This window comes from Rhagoletis zephyria, unplaced genomic scaffold (genome assembly GCF_001687245.7).
Source record: "Rhagoletis zephyria isolate East Lansing unplaced genomic scaffold, Rhagoletis_zephyria_1.1 Rzeph_scaffold_01317, whole genome shotgun sequence".
In the NCBI taxonomy this organism is placed as follows: domain Eukaryota; kingdom Metazoa; phylum Arthropoda; class Insecta; order Diptera; family Tephritidae; genus Rhagoletis; species Rhagoletis zephyria.
In genome coordinates this window covers 97,593-115,416 of record NW_016158401.1, presented here as the reverse complement: position 1 = coordinate 115,416, position 17,824 = coordinate 97,593, and the positions used below count along the sequence as shown (strand labels likewise).

Below are 17,824 nucleotides of genomic sequence, written 5' to 3'. Positions count from 1 at the left end.
ACTATTAAACAACCAAGTTGAAGATTCGCAATAAATTCGCTCAAGTTCAAAGTATCCACTTTAAGCGTTTTAGGCAGCGGCGGATTTACCGTAAAGGCAACATAGGCAGGTGCCTATGGCGGCAAAATTTAGGGGCGGCAAAATTTGAGTTGAAGTTTTTTTTAAGTTAGCTTCACTGAAAGTAGAATTTGTGCTTGTACACTTTAAGGCATACATTTGAGATTCAATTACGCAATCAGAAAATAGGGCAACACTGTTAGGTATTTTTGATATTATTTAAATGATAATATTTAAAAATACTAATTTAGTATTTTAGAGATTATAACTTATCAAGTGAAAAAGTTTGTTGATGATGGCTTTTTTTAAAAGTTGAAAAACTTTACTCAAGGCAAATACTACTTTTTAACCGACTTCCAAAAAGGAGGAGGCTATCAGTTCGTCGGAATCTTTTTTTTATGTATGTTTCCGCATAACTTTGAACCGCATCAACCGATTTCGATAATTCATCGGAAAGGTAGTGTCTCATAGGTGGTCCCATACTAATCTGGTTTAGATCCGACCATTGGATCATGAAATATATATATATATACATATATATTTTTAAGTCGGTTTTTTTTTGCTAAAAATTACTGGTTCATCTTAAATTCTAATAAGAGTATAGTAAATAACAAACTTTGAATATTACTATCTACTTCTAATCGTTCCAAAACTGGTACCGTTACCTCAAAATATTTTTCTTATCGGAAAAAGGGCGGTAAATTCTGAATTGTCTAGGGGTGACAAATATTCAAATCCGCCACTGGTTTTAGGATTAAGATTTTGAAAACCCTGAAGAAACTAATTTTCAAGAAACCGTGTTTGCAGATAAACTGCTCCGAGCACTGGAATAAAAATTTAAGACACTGTTCCAAGGGCTATAAAATACATACTATTTAGATTCGTAGAAATGGTATAGAATTCTTGAAAGTCAATATATTTCGATTGGAAAACTCTGGTTATCTTCAGAAGCCTTCCAATAAACATACCCAAGTGTTTATTTAACTATTTTTTTATACTAAAGAGTTTTTATTTATGCCCCCATTGCATTTTCTGGGGGTTTTGGCGGACCTATAAAATAAAGTTACTATAAAAAAATGGTGTAATAAATAATTAGGTATTATTATTGGGAATCTTCTGGAGATAAACATATTGATTTTCAAGAATTCTATGCCATTTCTACGAAAAGTTGTTTTTTCCCATATAAAATACGTGGAAAACTTTGATCGCGTTGAGCGACCTCTAAATTTGTTTTTTTCAAAATAAAAATAGGGTATAGTACAATCCTAGGGGGTGAGAGCACAAAAATTCCGACTTTACTTCTTCACATGCATTTTTGGACTATCCTAGTGTACATACATACCTTTAACTTTATGCCGTAAGCATAGAAATCCTCGGCACACATCGATTTTCTCATTCTCACATACATACATACGTTTGTATTATCGGTTTTTGTAATATGTAGGTATTTAGGTATATGTAGATTTTTTTATTTAAAATAAATATTATTTTCTAACTCATCATATGTAGTAATAGCAACTTTTGGAGTGGGCGGAAAATTAACGTTATATGTATGAGGTACGGTAACTGTTCATTTATCGCATCAATTTATTGTCATGCAAAATAAATTATGTACTTCCAAAAAGATCCTAGATAGTCCTATAATAACCATTCATTGGTTACACAACGTCCTCGATGCGGAAAGTAGGTATAAATATGTAAGGAAATTTCACGTTGATTGTCCTATGTACATAATCATATAAGCGGCTGCATCTTAATCTTAATAGCATCATCTATTGTTACCATATTTTTACGATGTACAATCTTACCCATGCGAGCTGCAGGTGCAGCTGTCTTTGAATCCGGGTCAGTGGCGGATGGTATGGTATTTTCATAATTGGCAAGCGATGAAATAAACGTTGATACGTGTGGTCTGGTGTCCAACTCATCGTCGTACAAGTATAAATTTGCGTCGATGTTAGATTTCTCATTAGCAGGCTCCGACTGCGAATTCTCGCAGGGATCTGTAATAGAATAAAACAAGATGATTAAGTATGTATGAATGTAAAATATATCTATGTACATATTTACATAGTGTTTACGAGTTTAAATTCACTGACAATAGGGTGGTACTTTAGGGTATTAATGACTGAGATCTAGAGGGTCAATGAACTCTGGAACAACAAAACTTTTCTCCTCAGCCTACATAGAGTATCGGTACATATGTATATCTTACTTTAAGACGCGACTGTAAATGCCGAAGGTATCACGAAAAAGTGCGGCCAAAAAAACATGTTTTGCAAATTTGTCTTGCAAACATATTTTAGACTCAGTGGTGTACAGCGAACTTCTGGTACGGTCTAATGTACAACACCTACTATTATAAATTTCCATACGATAGACGATAAATGCTTGGAATCGTATCGTATGAAATCAGTTTTCGTATTATCGTTTTCATACGCCCGACAGATGTAGTATTGTGAATGGCTGTAGTTTTTGTTCACTTTTTAACGGACTTCCAAAAAAGGAGGAGGTTATCAGTTCGTCGGAATATTTTTTTTTTTTTTTATGTATGTTACCGCATAAGTTTGGACCACGTCAACCGATTTCGATAATTCGGAAAGGTAGTGTCTCAGAGGTGGTCCCATACTAATCTGGTTAAGATCCGATCAGTGGATCATGAGATATATATATATATATATATTTCTTTATATGAAGTCGGTTTTTTTTTGCTAAAAATTACTTGTTATTATGAACTAACGCAAATCAGCTACGCTAACTATCGGATTTCATTTGACAAACATCAATTCGTAATAGGAGATAACTGAATATAAGTGTTTATCGTACATCGCACAACAAATTCATAATAGGGGGGTTAATTCCCAAGGCCCTAGCCAACACTTTTTTTTGGAACTGCGTTTTTCACAGAGTTGGTAGGATGTATTACAATAACCTTCAATAAGAATTTGGAAATGTTACTACCAAAAACATACATATCGTTTTGGAAGTCGGTTAAAAAAGTTGTTGGTTAGAGCCTTTGTGAATTAAGGTAACGATAGTAGGTGTATGAAACCAATTCAATGATAATAGAAAGAAGTTGGAGTCATTGGGAAGTGGGCGTGCCCGGTCCTATAGCGTGGAAAGTGGAAACCATAGTGTGAAGCCCACGGCAATAAATGAGTTCTAAATAAATGGATCAGTGCTACCCCTCATTTATAAAAACAAACAAACAAAATATAAGATACGAAGGCCTACCTCGATCGTCTGAGGTATCATGTGCACATCGGGACCCATCAACAGGAACTCACAAAACCATTCGCCCACATTGACCGTATTTATATATATATCGTCGTTTAAAGTGCAAAACCACGTATCAACAAAATGCAAAATCGCGTATCAAGAAAATGCAAAACCGCGTATGTGAGGTTGCATACATTATTTTCTAGAGAGTAAAAACACCCATATTTCAAATGGTTCTCTTTTTTTATAAAGAAAACGCATTTTTGGCTAGTATATTTCAGGACAAATGGATAAGGATTGAGACAAGAGCTTGTGTGAGCAAATCCAATTTTTGGCAGCCAATGTCAGTTACGCGGTTTTGTACTTTAAGCGACGATATGTACATTTGTAACTGCCGCCACAAAGAGTTACATTTGATTGAGTGAACTAAACCGTGTGATGGGACGGTGGGAAGAGTTTCCGTGTCGACAAGTGGATTACTACAACGTGTAACTAATTAGAGTTAAACTGTTTTCACAGTCAGATGTACATATTTTTCGCCATATATGAAATAATGACATCTTATTTGGAAAAATGTTGGTGTTTTTCGCGTTTATTAATTATACATTCTACCAGGTAGAGTATGTGTTTCCCAGCATTGGCGTCTCGATTCCAACAGGTACCGCATTTTGGGAAAAATTGGTAACTGTGTACTATCTTCTCTGTTCGGTACCAGTTGTTTTGCAATGTGGTTGCAGGCCTTTTGTCGGCAAATTTACTTCTTCAACTTCAGCCGAGCCACCTTTCTTTCCGAGAAAATTGGTTGCTTTTGTTGTTCCAAATATTGTTATGGAACATAGTCTGAAATTTATTCGCTTTTTCCACAAATAAATTCGACCGATACGAACTATCGTAAAACTTGAGTTTTTTTCGCAGCATATTATACTCCTGGTCCATTGTATATATGTGACCTGGTCTACGGAAAGGGGGCTTAGGTGTCAAAAAATCAATTTTCACTTTTTGGTTGATTCGGATGGAAGATGAGATGCTTTTTCACGTGGTGAAAAGCAGAAGAAAAGCAGAAGAAATCCTAACTTGCTTAGAAGTGTACTAAAAATGTAGAGAAAGAAGAGTAAAAACGAGTAAACGAAACGAGTTTCTTACTTTTAACAGCTTTTTCACAGAAAACTAGTTTTCGCACGTAAGCTCCCTTTTCGTAGACCAGGTCACATATAGCTATAAAATAAAAATTAAATATGTATTATGCACCGCACAAATATGAAGCCGAGCCGTGCAATTCTCAGTCGGTTTATTTATTCGCACTTCAGGATTTATTCTTGACAGCGTATAGATAAATATCTGTCGCACCTAAACAATCTAGATTGTTCTTAACGAAGATATACCTACATGCGAGCTATTTAGATTTTACGATTACATCGTCCACTACTTAACTTTTAGGTATTAGATAAATATTTTACCTCTAAATTGTAAGTGCTTTAGGAGCATGGTTGTGAAAAGTGACATTTGACAAGTCAAGAAAACTTGTGATTGCTTTAAGTTCGAATAATTTAAAAATAAGTAAATAAAGAAGAAGGACAAAAACCGCTGGGTGAACACATATTAAAAATTTCCGTCAATTACATTTTTTATTTTACTTCATATTATTATTTCATATTTAATTATATATATATTATATCATATTTATCTTTTTAGAGTTACTTTTTTTCCACAACAACTACAATTACATTAAAAATAAATAGAAAAGTAATAATTAAAGAAACTGTAAAAACGACCTCTTGGCTCGCTTAATCAACAATACTGCCGTCATTCAGAGTACAATTTTGATAGGAACAACTGCTCCCTTAATCCGGATTAATTATAGCCTTAAATTAATAATATTAGTAATAGATTCGCTTACACATATCGTCGCCTGGGTAAAAGATTGTCGTATGTTGATTTCGGCAGGTTGTGGGAAATCGCGATTGAAGTTTTGAATGCAATTTCTCAGAAACGCGAAGATAGATATTCTCCAAAGTTTTTCATGGCAGCAATACACTTGGAGGTATTGCCTACCGAGGGGCGACCGCTGTTAAAAAAACTTTTTTTTTTATGTTGGGTTGAACGTCTAATATCCCTAGAGTAGTGCCAGGCAAAATACACACGTACACATAGCACACACAGGCTCGCGAGGCTACTGGCTACTAGACACTGCCCTAGAGCGATTTGCAAAATGGGTCATGCATGAAATTCAATTTCGCGATCAAAATAATAATATATGTAATATTTTGGCGCTTACACTTTTACCAAGTGATTGGCCGAACTTCTCCTTCAATTTGTGGTGTGCGTGCGGCTTGGTGTTGTTACACAAATGGGGGACTGCGACCTCCGAACGGGAAATGGATTTCATGGAAAGTGTTTTCATGGCAGAAATACACTCGGAGATTTGCCCTTGCCTGCCGAGAGTAACCGCTGTTAGTTTATTTATTTTTTTCTTTTAATTTAGATGTTGCTCGGACCAGGAATCGTGTCCAGGTCTCACAGGGTGGTAGCACGCACTTCCAACCACTCTGCAATAGCAGCCACCAAAAAAAAAATGGAATATTGTTTGAACACCCTACTGAGAGAACATCTGAAGCCTAACGCACTGCAAATGTTTTGCAAATTGAACAATCTTTTGGTTTTCAACTGAATTTTGTGCAGACGAATATAGCGAGAATTGCTAAAGGTAGCTTAAAGAAATTATTTCCAAGTTTTATCTGAGTGAAAGGGTGACCTCAATCTTTCCCATCATTTCATTTCATTTGGGACTGCATGTCTAGCAAATTAGGAAACCTAAAAAAATTACCTTGGGTAGTAAAAGAATGCGATGAAATAACAGGCGAACTCGACCGTGAGGCATGCGAACGTTCCCGTAAAACAGGAGAACATTGATTTGAAATTAATAGCCAAAATATGTAGTAGATAATATCCATTTATTTATATTTTTATAGAAATAATAGTCCTGCTATTCAAAACGCTGTATATATTGTTATTGCACCAAAGTTCGTTAAAAATTACCCACCTGTGTTCTCCTTATCATTTTGCGTGCCGATATCCATTTCATCAGCTTTATTATGTACACTGGTAATAGACATTTTAATTGGGATCTAAGCAAGCGGTGTATTTAACGTTGATAACGGTAAGGCTACGTTTTCAATACTCATCATAAGCGCCTGTTTGGAATACTATTTGTATTTTTTGCAAATTAAGTAACTGTTAAGCGAATCTTGATGTACGTAGGTCCTTATTTTATCACATATTTTTTTATCCACATACACTTAATACATTGACACAATCATACTTTGTTCGAACTCTTTTCAAGCTTTGGAACATTACAGCAAGTGACCTGATTGGAAATGTTTTCATTAAAAAACTTTTTTTGTTGAACATATGTACATATACATATGTATGCACAATATGTATGTATGTATTTATGTAGGAGTAAAAGCTTTTCATAATCAGCATTTATTAGTTAATTATAATTGCAAATTAAAATGCATGCATCCTTTGATTGCACATATGTAGATACATAAGTTCATACAAATGTATGTACGTGTGTAAGGATGTATGTGCAAATCTCTATATATGTATGTGAATGTGCCAGTTCAGACATAAACACATATATACATAGCTACATACATCCATACATAAAATGTACATGCTGAGTTTACGTAAGTTGAGATACGGATATAACTACAACAGCATGTATACTAATATCCCTGCTCAAAATATTAAGGTGGAATTTTAAATGAATTACATATTGACATACATATACACATACATACATACATAGTAAATTATCGAAATGGGTTTCAAATGCATTTGTAAAAACCTCATTCACTTTATTTATTTGCTTAAAATTTCAGAACTGATTGCCTTTTTCGCAATGCATCCTTCAAGTTGCCTACAAATGTACTTTGATTGAGCAAATATGGTATAAGTATGTCATCGATGTTAATATTGCTTTTAATTACTCGCATACTTTTTATACACTTTTTCACAGCTACAAAATCAACTTAGTTGATTCACATTAATTAACCGTTTTAGCCTTAAATTAAACCACAGGATTTTTTTTTTAGAAAATGTATTTAATTCGAAATTTTTATATCACGAACTCTTATGTAATTAGTTCAGAGTGATTTCCAACGTAACTACAAGCAGTGAGTCTTTTACTTTATATCAGCCAACACAAATACAATTAAACTGAATTTATTTTATTTTTAAGATGCTAAATTTTTCATAATGAAATTTCAGTTAATAACATTTACGTAGAGGCTAATCTTTCGAGCAGTTTCCCCGTCAAAGGGAAAATCTGTACACAGAGAATTCCTTTACAAGTACTAATCCTAGGAATGTGTATGCTGCGGAGCTTAAAGGTGCCAGGACCTGCGTATTGGGGAGAAGCAAATTGTGATACATAAGCAAAAGATATCAACTGAATCCACCACAGCATCCCTGGGCGACGTTCGGCAAGTAAAAGCTTTTTATCACAGTTTACCAACAGAGCAGCTTTGTAACTAAAAGCTGCAAAATATTTGGGTTTAAATCTGTATGCAGGTATGACTAAATGAAAAATTTACATACATATACACATACATATTTAAAAATACACTAAGAGTACAGCCACAGATGGCAATGCAAGTTGTTTCCAAAAGCCGGTCAAAATCAAAACTTTCGAAAAATAATTGCAGGACCAGTCATATCATTCACATGAAGGGACTTTCAAAAGTACATATTTTCGTTTATAAAAATATATGTATGTAACTTATTAATATATATTAAAAAAACAGAATACATATACAATATGTACATACATATGATGTGATAATCATACGTTCAGCTAAAGAGTTAATTTAATTGAAAGATTTTATGGATTTGGTTATCAGGTGCTGTTTTGAAACATATTTCTCAAAAATTCCCTCTTACATATGAAATACAAACAAAGATTAAATTAAAAAAAAAAATTAATTAAATTAAAATAAATAAAATCTGCAGCAGTTTCTTTCTTGGTAAATTTGTTTGCTTCTAGAAGCAACGATCCATCCTTGCAAGGCCCAGTACTAAGCGTTTGTGCTCCTGAGTTAGGCGAACGTAACATAAGCTGATTTAAATCGCTTCTTTTTTATGTAAAAATTTTTGACATGCAATTAAATTTTAACAATTCAGAATTTTTGTAAAAAAAAAAAGATAAAAAGATTTGGTATTTTAGAGACCGCTGCTGTTCAATATGTCTTAGCCGAAACAAATTGAAGATGGTAAAATTTAAAAAAACTTAACAAATTTTTTATAAATTTTTTCAAAAAAATCTATCAACTAACGAAGAAAAGCGATGGTTACATTAACAAGTTGTGAATGGTGAAATGATAATGCGTAATGATTTTCTTTGTATGAAATATGAGCAGGAAAGAATGTTACTCATACGCCATGTACTACGAGTATGTTTTTAATCAAGACCGATAGAATACAAGATGATGTGAAATTCGGGGGAGTAACGTTAATATGACGTCATCGAAGATTTGCCGGTGTAGAGAGCTGAGAGAGATCTATCAGTATGTATATGTTTTGCATATGTATATGTATATCGTCGATGTTTTTGCAAAACCGCTCATCGAACAATTGCAAAACTGCCTAAATGGCCGTTATGGCAAAAATGAGATTTGGTAACCCTGAACTCCAAGCATCGAGATTTATGCATAAAAATCATAAAATCGTTATTAATCCAACAGGTTTGTAAAATAATTGCTAGAGAAAATACCCCCTACCAAGGCAATGCCTTCAAAGAAAAACCGTTTTTTCGCTCTCCTGTAAAATTTGAGTGCCGTACGATAAACGGTTTTGCAATTGATCGATGGGCGACGATATATATATTACACAGGCAATACACAAAATCTCCTATGACGTCATATTTCTGTCAAAATTTTCAAAGAGATTTAGCGGTAACAAAATCAGCTCCTCGTTCTCTGTTCGTTTCACCATGGTTTTAAATATGATGTTTCCACGATTCGTAATTCGCTCTCTAAGTAATACGTGAATTAGTAATTCGTTTAGCAGATCTACTTCTTGTTCTTCGCTATTTATTATTATTTTTGTGAACTGCAAATATCGAAGATGGAGCAAAAATTTAAGTTACCATCAAAGATTTTAATTTATATAGAGAATATTTTATTAATTAATTTTCCAGCAACTAGAAAAAGTGCCAGCAAATGGAACAAGGCCGGTGAAAACTTCGATATATTTCCGATTAATTCGATCTGAATTACCTGCACTACAAATGAGGTAATTGGCTCTCAAAATTTTGTATGGCGAATTATGTAATTCGAAGGGTAATTGGATGGCGAGTGACGAATGGGAGAGCGAATTATGAATGAGAGAGCGAATTACGAATCGTGGAAATGTCGTATTATACCCGAGCGCTCTTGTGCATAAAGAAATTATAACTTTGTTCACATAACGGTAGTTTGTAACAGCCAAAAAGAATCGAGATAGATATAGACAAATGTATGTATATATAAATGCTCAGAATGAATAGAGAAGTATATTCTATCCGTCCGTCCGTCCGTGTACACAATAACTCGAACAACAATTTAAGTATTATATAGGTTGCCCTTAATCCAAGGTAGATTGGTATTGAAAATTGGCGAAATCGGACTGTGACTACGCCCACTTCCCATATACGGGATTTTCGAAAAATGCAAGAACTACGATATTTCTGTAAATATTGGATGGAAATTGCTCTACATAGTATGTGAGGTAGAATTTTGGTAAAAAATAATATTCTTATGAAATTTTTGGAAAATGGACGTGATCCCGCCCACTTAAGGTGAAATGCTGTATTCCAGTAGCCGCTTCACCAATCCTTACAAAACTCGGTACGAGCCTTGCCTAGGCTCTAGTGAAGAAATCTATTGAAAATATTTGAAATAAGGAAATAACCACGCCCGCCTACCATAGAACATAGCATGGCACAACGCCGAAGCCGGTATGTCTGCAAGCCGAGCTTGACAAGGGATGACGGAAATTCGTTCCAATAAATCAGTTACAATAATCTCTAAACAATAAATAAGACTGCTATAGAATTTTAGGATTTGTACGTGGCACCGCCCACTTTATTACTAAAAATGTGGATATTGTCGGAAACATTTCGAATCGGGAAAACGCCCGTGCTTATCATGCAAAGGTAGTTTAGAGAAATTTGAAACAACGGTATTTGATACCTGCGCCGGGTATATAAAGTTCGATTTCGCCCGAATTTTTAAAGTTTGATTTCTTTTTCATTCACAATTCATACTTAAAATGAAAATATTTTGAAAAAATTCACTGAACTAGAAAAACGGTATACAGACCGGTAATCTACGACCCAAAATTAAGTAAAAGTTCCCAGCGCATTTTGGTTATATTTACCAAATCTTAGGTTGGTATTATGCAGAAAGTTTTTTTGCAGATTGCGCGACTCTCACATCAAACTAACTTTATTAGCGTTGCCATAACAAAAATTATAGGTAATTATAAAAATTATAGGTACTGGTTGTTATACACAAACTTCAGTTTACCGTTGATTTTTTTATTTTAATACATCTAAAGCAAGTAATTTAAAAACATTTTTTAAGGCAAGGTTTTATTAATGGTTATTAGGGGTGCGGGGACCTCCTAACGGTTAAATTTTTTGTGGAGTTATTTCTTTCCAATTTAGTAATTTACGTTCTCTATATGAAACAACCCGTACCATAAATACGGATTTTCCAAATATCTCGACTCCTGCGCCACCTATCGGGTAAAATGAAGTATGGACATATTCCCTTTTATGTAGGTAATATATATTCCAAATATGATCTATTTCGGTTCATATATACGTATTTTTTTTAATTTCTCGACACCCGCGCCACCTAGCGGATTAATTCGTCTTTCACATTGCTTTGCCATCGAGTTCTGAGCTAAGTTTAAAGCTTCAAGTCTCTAGCTCATCGGGAAACATAATAAAAGCTTGTAAAAACGATCAGTTTGAATAATTCTTGCAGTTCTTGTTTCCCCAATAAATAAATAAATAATAAATAATAAAAATAAAGTATACCGTTTTTCTCATCTCATTGATTTCTATCGATCCCTATATAGATATTTTAACCGACTTTAAAAAAGGAAGAGGTTATCATTCGTCGGAATATTTTTTTTCTGGATTTTTTATTATGTTACCAGCTGTGTAAAATGGCGATGAGCAATATCACCAGCTCCGTCATTGGGAAGGAACTCTCCGAGCCGTTTGATACCAAACGAGATTTCAGATAAGATTTATTGTGAAATATTGAGTAATATTATACTTTATTATATCAGGCGGCTTACCGTTTAAGTCATTTAGAAGTTTCCCAGTTGCATTTTCATCAGCCGGGTAGGGATCTGTATCGTCCTCCGCTTTAGATACTATAAATCTCTCTGGCATTTTCTGGTTCGGATCAAATCTAAAATTTTACAAGTTCACAAAGTTAAGTATAATTCAATTAAGCAGACAATAAAATTATATATCCTGTCTACATACATATTTGTATGTACCAGTAAATATACCAGACCCATGCATTCTTATATAAAAATAAATATATTTAATTTATTCAGTAATCACAATCATATTTAATAATAGCACATCATCTTATTTAAAGCCGCCAAAGAGAGCAACACAACAACAACCACATGAAAGAAAAAGTTCAGAAATACCAGACAAAAAACTTAAGCAAAAAAATCTCATCTAAAATAAATTAGTTAGTCTGTTCCAATGGCAGTCCGGTTTACAGGATTTAGTCAGAACTTACAGGAAGTCGTTNGAACACATTTGAGAGAGTAACTGAGCAACTGTTCCTAGTCAGAAGTTACAGGATTTAGTCCGGAGTTTTTTTTCCTGTAAGTTCATGAAAAGTGTCAAACGATCAGCTGATTTACATGTGCAAACAAAAACAGAAGCGGTGAAAGCAAAGAACCTTATATTTTCTTTATGGTTGTTTGTGTTTCCGACTGAAGATTGCACAACGCCGAAACCGGTTTGTCTCCAAACCAAATTTGACAAGGGATGACGGAAAATCGTTCCACAATACATCAACCTTATATTTGTTACAAAATGGAAGTAAACAACGAAATATTTGAATATGTATAGATTTTTATAATTATTTAGTGATATTTCAGCCAAATCAGTGTTGTACCAATGCCAGTTAAACAAACCGACTGACGTTTTTACAGGAAATAGTGCTTTTTGCGTTCCCGTGCACTTCTGCATCTGTTCTCCTTTTACTCTCATTTGAGAGAGTAAAATTGTAGTTTGACAGTTCCACAGGTTTTAGTCCGAAGTTCAAAGGAACAGACTAAAGGCTCTGTTATACATACTTGGCATTGCTTGAGTGTTGTCACATAAGGAATCTGTTAAATGAGCTTCGCGTGTAAGCGGTTACTCAACGCACAGCATTACATACGTAGAAGTCTGTTGGTTTTTGATTTCTACGTAAAAATGGTATAGCAGTGCATGCAATGCCAAGTATGCATAACAGAGCCTTAAGTATGAACGTATTGACGATTGAAGCCATCGTCAGAAAATAAGTGAATAAAGGGCCCGCCAGATAGAAAATCTTTTCTGCGTCACAGGAATGATTTTTACATAAATTTTTTTATGCGTGCGCCAAAAGTTGAGAGTTGGGTGAATTTTATCAGTTGCGGCAATGCATGCGTTGCCAATGTGGCGTCTTCTATACAAAATTACAGAGTTAGAGCGCGGTTACCCACGAACGTGTACGTAGCGTAGCGTAGAAGTACGTAGAAAGATATCAAGTATGCTGTTGATAGAAAGAGAGAGAAGCAACGTCTACGTCACGGTCATGCGGTGGTGAGTTTTTGTTACCACGCAGTTACCCACGGACGTAAAAACGGAGAACGTGTCAGCTGACACGATCTATCTTATGGGATCTATTATTATTTTCAAATTATCTAAATAACAATTCATTCGAATAATACCCAACTTTACTTATAGTACCCTAAACTATAAAATTGGAGCTTCATTGAAAATGTCAATTAGTTAGAGATGAAATTTTTAATTTCACAATTCAAATGTTTGTGCATAATCTTAAGGCCCCGCCGGATAGAAATTATTTTCTGTGTCCTACACGAATGAATTATTCGTGAATAAACTAAAACTCGATTGAGCCACGATTTACTATTATTTCAATTGGCACTGATTGTCAGTTAGTTGAATTCTGGTTACCGTTTTATCAATAATATTACTTGTTTTATTTTCATTAATTATTTGAATAACGAACAAAATAATTTTAATTTATTTAATTTTCTGACAAACGTGTAATTTTAACTTGTGTAACCTTTGTAGATCGTGTTAAAAAAAAATTGTGGTTGCTCACGCTTGCCACCTTGTTATTTTTCGTTCCTGTTTTCCAAATCGATGGCTGAGTGGAAAAGACGAAGATTCCGGCAGCCAGTTCGAAAACTCCCTAGCTCAGAAAAATTTTCAACGGCACCCTATTTCAGAATTTTGTTTAAGAACGCCCTATCTCAGCATATTTTCAATTCGAGTTCTGAGATAGGGTGTTCTCGAACCAAATTCTGAAATAGGAACGCCCTATACATCAAATTCGTAGTAGAATTTTTTTTTTATTAAATACCGAAAATTATCATTAGTTTGATTTTGTATGCAGAAGTTTGTTTGGAAGATTTTTTCGATCAAGCACAAGTTATTTTGCGATCTTGCGTTATTATGACCGCTGTAAATCTTTTGTGTTCTAAAAAATGATATCTTAACAACGGTTATTATATAATAAAAAATTCAAATTTCGCTGATTCTTGATGGGAAAAACCAACAATATGTATATTTACATATGTATGGATTTAAACTAGCTTTTAAATGCAATTTATATTATAAAAATTAATTTCTAACGGTTAAATTAAGATTCCAATTATAAAGGCCATAACCACAAAATAAGTGAATAAGCTTCGAAATAAAAAATATCCAAAAAGTTAACACATCCATACATACATATATCGTACTGAGTTACTTAGCTATAAAATAAAAATTAAATAGGTATGTAGATATTATGCACTGCACAAATATGAAGCCGAGCCGGTTTAATTATTCGCACTTCAGGATTTATGCTTGTCGGTAAATGCTCGGTTTAAAAGTTCAGTTTAAAAAGATCGTTGCACCAAAAAAGTATTTTTAAGCTTTAATAAGACACTCTTTTTGCAATTTCATACATACATACATACCATCCAACGAAACATCACATGGCCTCGTAACCTGCACGATACACTCTTGTTTAGTACATATGCATGCATCTATGTACATATATGACATACATATGTGTATACTTTTGTATGTATGTACTTAAGTTCTACAGATTTGTGCTCACTTTAGTACTTTAGTGCTTGTAATTCAATTTTTTTGTTTTGCCTTACTCATACACTCTTACAACCGCATGCCCATACTTACAAAGCAAGCCTACGGACAATCTTCCACGGGAAATATTCAAATACATACTTATACACATACCTTACTTAATTCATTCGGCTGCAATAAAAGTTTTTTTATTTTATCGAAGTTAAATATTAATAAAAGCAACTTTTCAATTCTACGATTAACATAAAACTGATAATGCTGAGAAGCGCATGAGTAACACTAAAGAATTTTCTACTGTATATAATTTAAAATAATGGTATTCGTGATATTGGTTTCTTTTACATATTTGCTTATTGGAATGTCCATACGCGGATTCTAACCTGTCAGTATAAGGATTTATTCCCTAACACAATTGTTAGACTATAAGTAATTTAGACATTTTGAATATATATATGTACATTGCAAACCCAATATACACATAATACATATGTACGTGTGTATGTATGTACATAAAAGAGGAGGAATCATCTCGCATTTTTATACTTACTAAATTTAGCTGAACTCATATTTTAACTGAAATTGTATAAGCGTAATAGTTGGTGATAAAATATATGTGTGCATACAATGTATGTATGTATGTATGTATCTATTCACATGCATATCAGTAAAAATGTACATATTAATCCGTGAAGCATTTACCTGTTATGCATTCATACAAAAGTATGGATGTATGAACATATGTATTAGAGTCTGACCGATTCCCAATTTTTGGCCGATGCCGATGAATTGGCCGGAGAGCAAACAATCGGCGGATGGCGATTCCGATGCCGATTCCTTAAAAAAAAACTACCTGAATATACATTCATTGAAAAACAAATGCTTTTAATACATAATAATACATAGTAATAATAGAAATAACAAATGAAAAACATAAACGTAGTTATTTACATTACAAAACATAGTTATTTACAAAAAAAAACTAGTATTTCGCGTATACATAGCATTACAATACTTTGTTCCATAGTCTTTTTCTTATCAATGTAAAATAAATAGTTCATCCGAAATTACATTTCCTAGTTCTACCCAAAGTAGTAAAAAATTATGAAAGTATTGTTGTAACGTAAATAATTTAACAATCCAGTGAAAACATTTAGGTATTCAGCGATTAATTCAAGGATAATCGTAACAATACATACAGTGATGAAAATATAAATACGGAAGAGACATTTTAGCATGTTTATTACGTTTTTATGGAAATATAGTTCGTTATCTAACAAAAACCATGTAAGTAAAAATTTCAAACTTTGTACAAAAATTAGCATTGTTCGACAGCTTTTTAATTAGATTTTCTCGAAACATTCTGAGTATGCAGCGTTGTAGCCCATTCAATTTTATTATAACGAAGTGCAAATATTAAGTAGCTAGGACTTACCGTTGATTTTTGGCAACTTTTTTGTGGAAGGTGTTGCTGATTTTCTCCATACAAAAAAATGTTGAACATAATTTGTATAGAAGAAAATGCGTTAACAAAAAATTTCCAAAAATCAATGATAAGTCCTTTATTATACTAAAATTTAAAGAAATACATACTCAAAAAAGTTCTATAAAATCGAATTTAACAGTTTCAAATTTTGATTTACAGGGCTTGTTTGGATAGTAATCTATATTTTCATAAAAAATAATAAATATTTTTTAAACAAAGAAAAATAGCCAAAACTTGCTAAAATGTGTCTTCCATATTTACATTCTCGCCACCGTACATCATAAAAACGAAACATGAGAACACGTTTATGACAGGAGGACTCAGATGCATTAATATTTCAAGCTTTTAAGGAATTAAAGGCTGCCTTTCTTTATACATTCCGGATAATCCCATTTCACAGCCGGAATAAACAGAATACGTTTGAAATATACGTTAACATATCATCAGGAACGTTCTAAAGAATAAGTAAACAAAAAAGTTTATTCCAAACGGTCAGAATGAATAAAGAAATTCAGCCAAAAAAGTAAAAAATAAATAACATGGAATCAGTGTTGCCAAGTTTTGAATTTGAAAAAGCACTAAAACCCAAGAAAAACGCGTTTTTCTTGAAAAAACACCAATTTTTTTGTGGGGTATTTAGGGGACTTTGCCGATTCAAATTAATAAAAATCAATGTTTTTTATTCGTATATTTATTCGTTTTTCTTTAAATTCAAATATTTTCGTTCAAGCGACGTTAAGATTTTTGTTTTATTTTCTAATTTGCAGCTGCGTCCAGCAGTTGCCGTTTCGCTTAGATGTAAGAAAAATTTATTAATTTTTTCTTTACACAATTTATTCTATATGCAAAACCCACACAACACCTTCGGCAAAAAATTCTGAAACAATAATGTTTAGGTACTTGAAACTTGCACTATTTTATATTGCAATTGAGTGGGCTAAAAAATTTTTCTAGAAAATCTAAATAATAAGCTCGAAATTTTTATATAATTGCACAAAGTTTGAAAATTGAATTTAAACGGCTTTTGTTAAAGACTGAACTATATTTTTATAAAAATAACTCAAATTAAATAATAAAAAAACACAGATTGTGAAAACTTTTCAAAATTTGGTGCAACTAAATTTTTTTCCACCGCTGTATGTATGTAAATATCATACATACGTACATTTTTTATTACCTTAATAAAATTTTGGTTTGGTTTATGCGGACATAGATGAATTATACATATTTAAAAGTAGAATAAACAGATACCAGGAGATATCTATGTCTGGGGAATTTTAAGAAATTTCGGGCAAAATCGGGGAATTTCATTGTCGAAATTGGGGAATTCTCAAAAATGAGTTGGCTGCCCTGATCTACATACTAAATGAGTGTGCACACATGCATGGCTGTGTTCATATGGAATAGTAGCTTATGTCGAAAGGCTGGCTTTAGTATAATGCGCCATTCGCAGCATAAGATTGCGAATGACTCAATGGCGCCGAACCATTGAAGAACTTTTGGCAAATAAACGTCCGAGAAATATACTACATTTATACGTAAGCTATTTGCAAATACCTAACTCACTGTTTATTCGATGGTGAAAAATTCTTGTTTAATATTGCCTGATTATAAAAAGGCAATAATATGACCATTGAAAAAGAGAATAAAGTTAAAAATGGCAACGTCTTGATTAT

General features: G+C 33.2%; 1 protein-coding gene across 1 annotated transcript in view; it reads right to left on the bottom strand.

Moving 5' to 3' along the window:
• The window catches only part of kcc (solute carrier family 12 member kcc), a 34,227-nt gene extending 19,278 nt beyond the window's left edge, over window positions 1-14,949 (bottom strand). The window contains exons 1-3 of the mRNA XM_017617021.1: window positions 14,819-14,949; window positions 11,629-11,744; window positions 1,866-2,060 (exon numbers count right to left, since the gene is read on the bottom strand). Of these exons, the coding sequence (XP_017472510.1) occupies window positions 1,866-2,060; window positions 11,629-11,725 (292 nt within the window). The 5' untranslated portion in view covers window positions 11,726-11,744; window positions 14,819-14,949. The remainder of the gene's footprint in view (window positions 1-1,865; window positions 2,061-11,628; window positions 11,745-14,818) is intronic.
• Window positions 14,950-17,824: the final 2,875 nt, after the last annotated feature.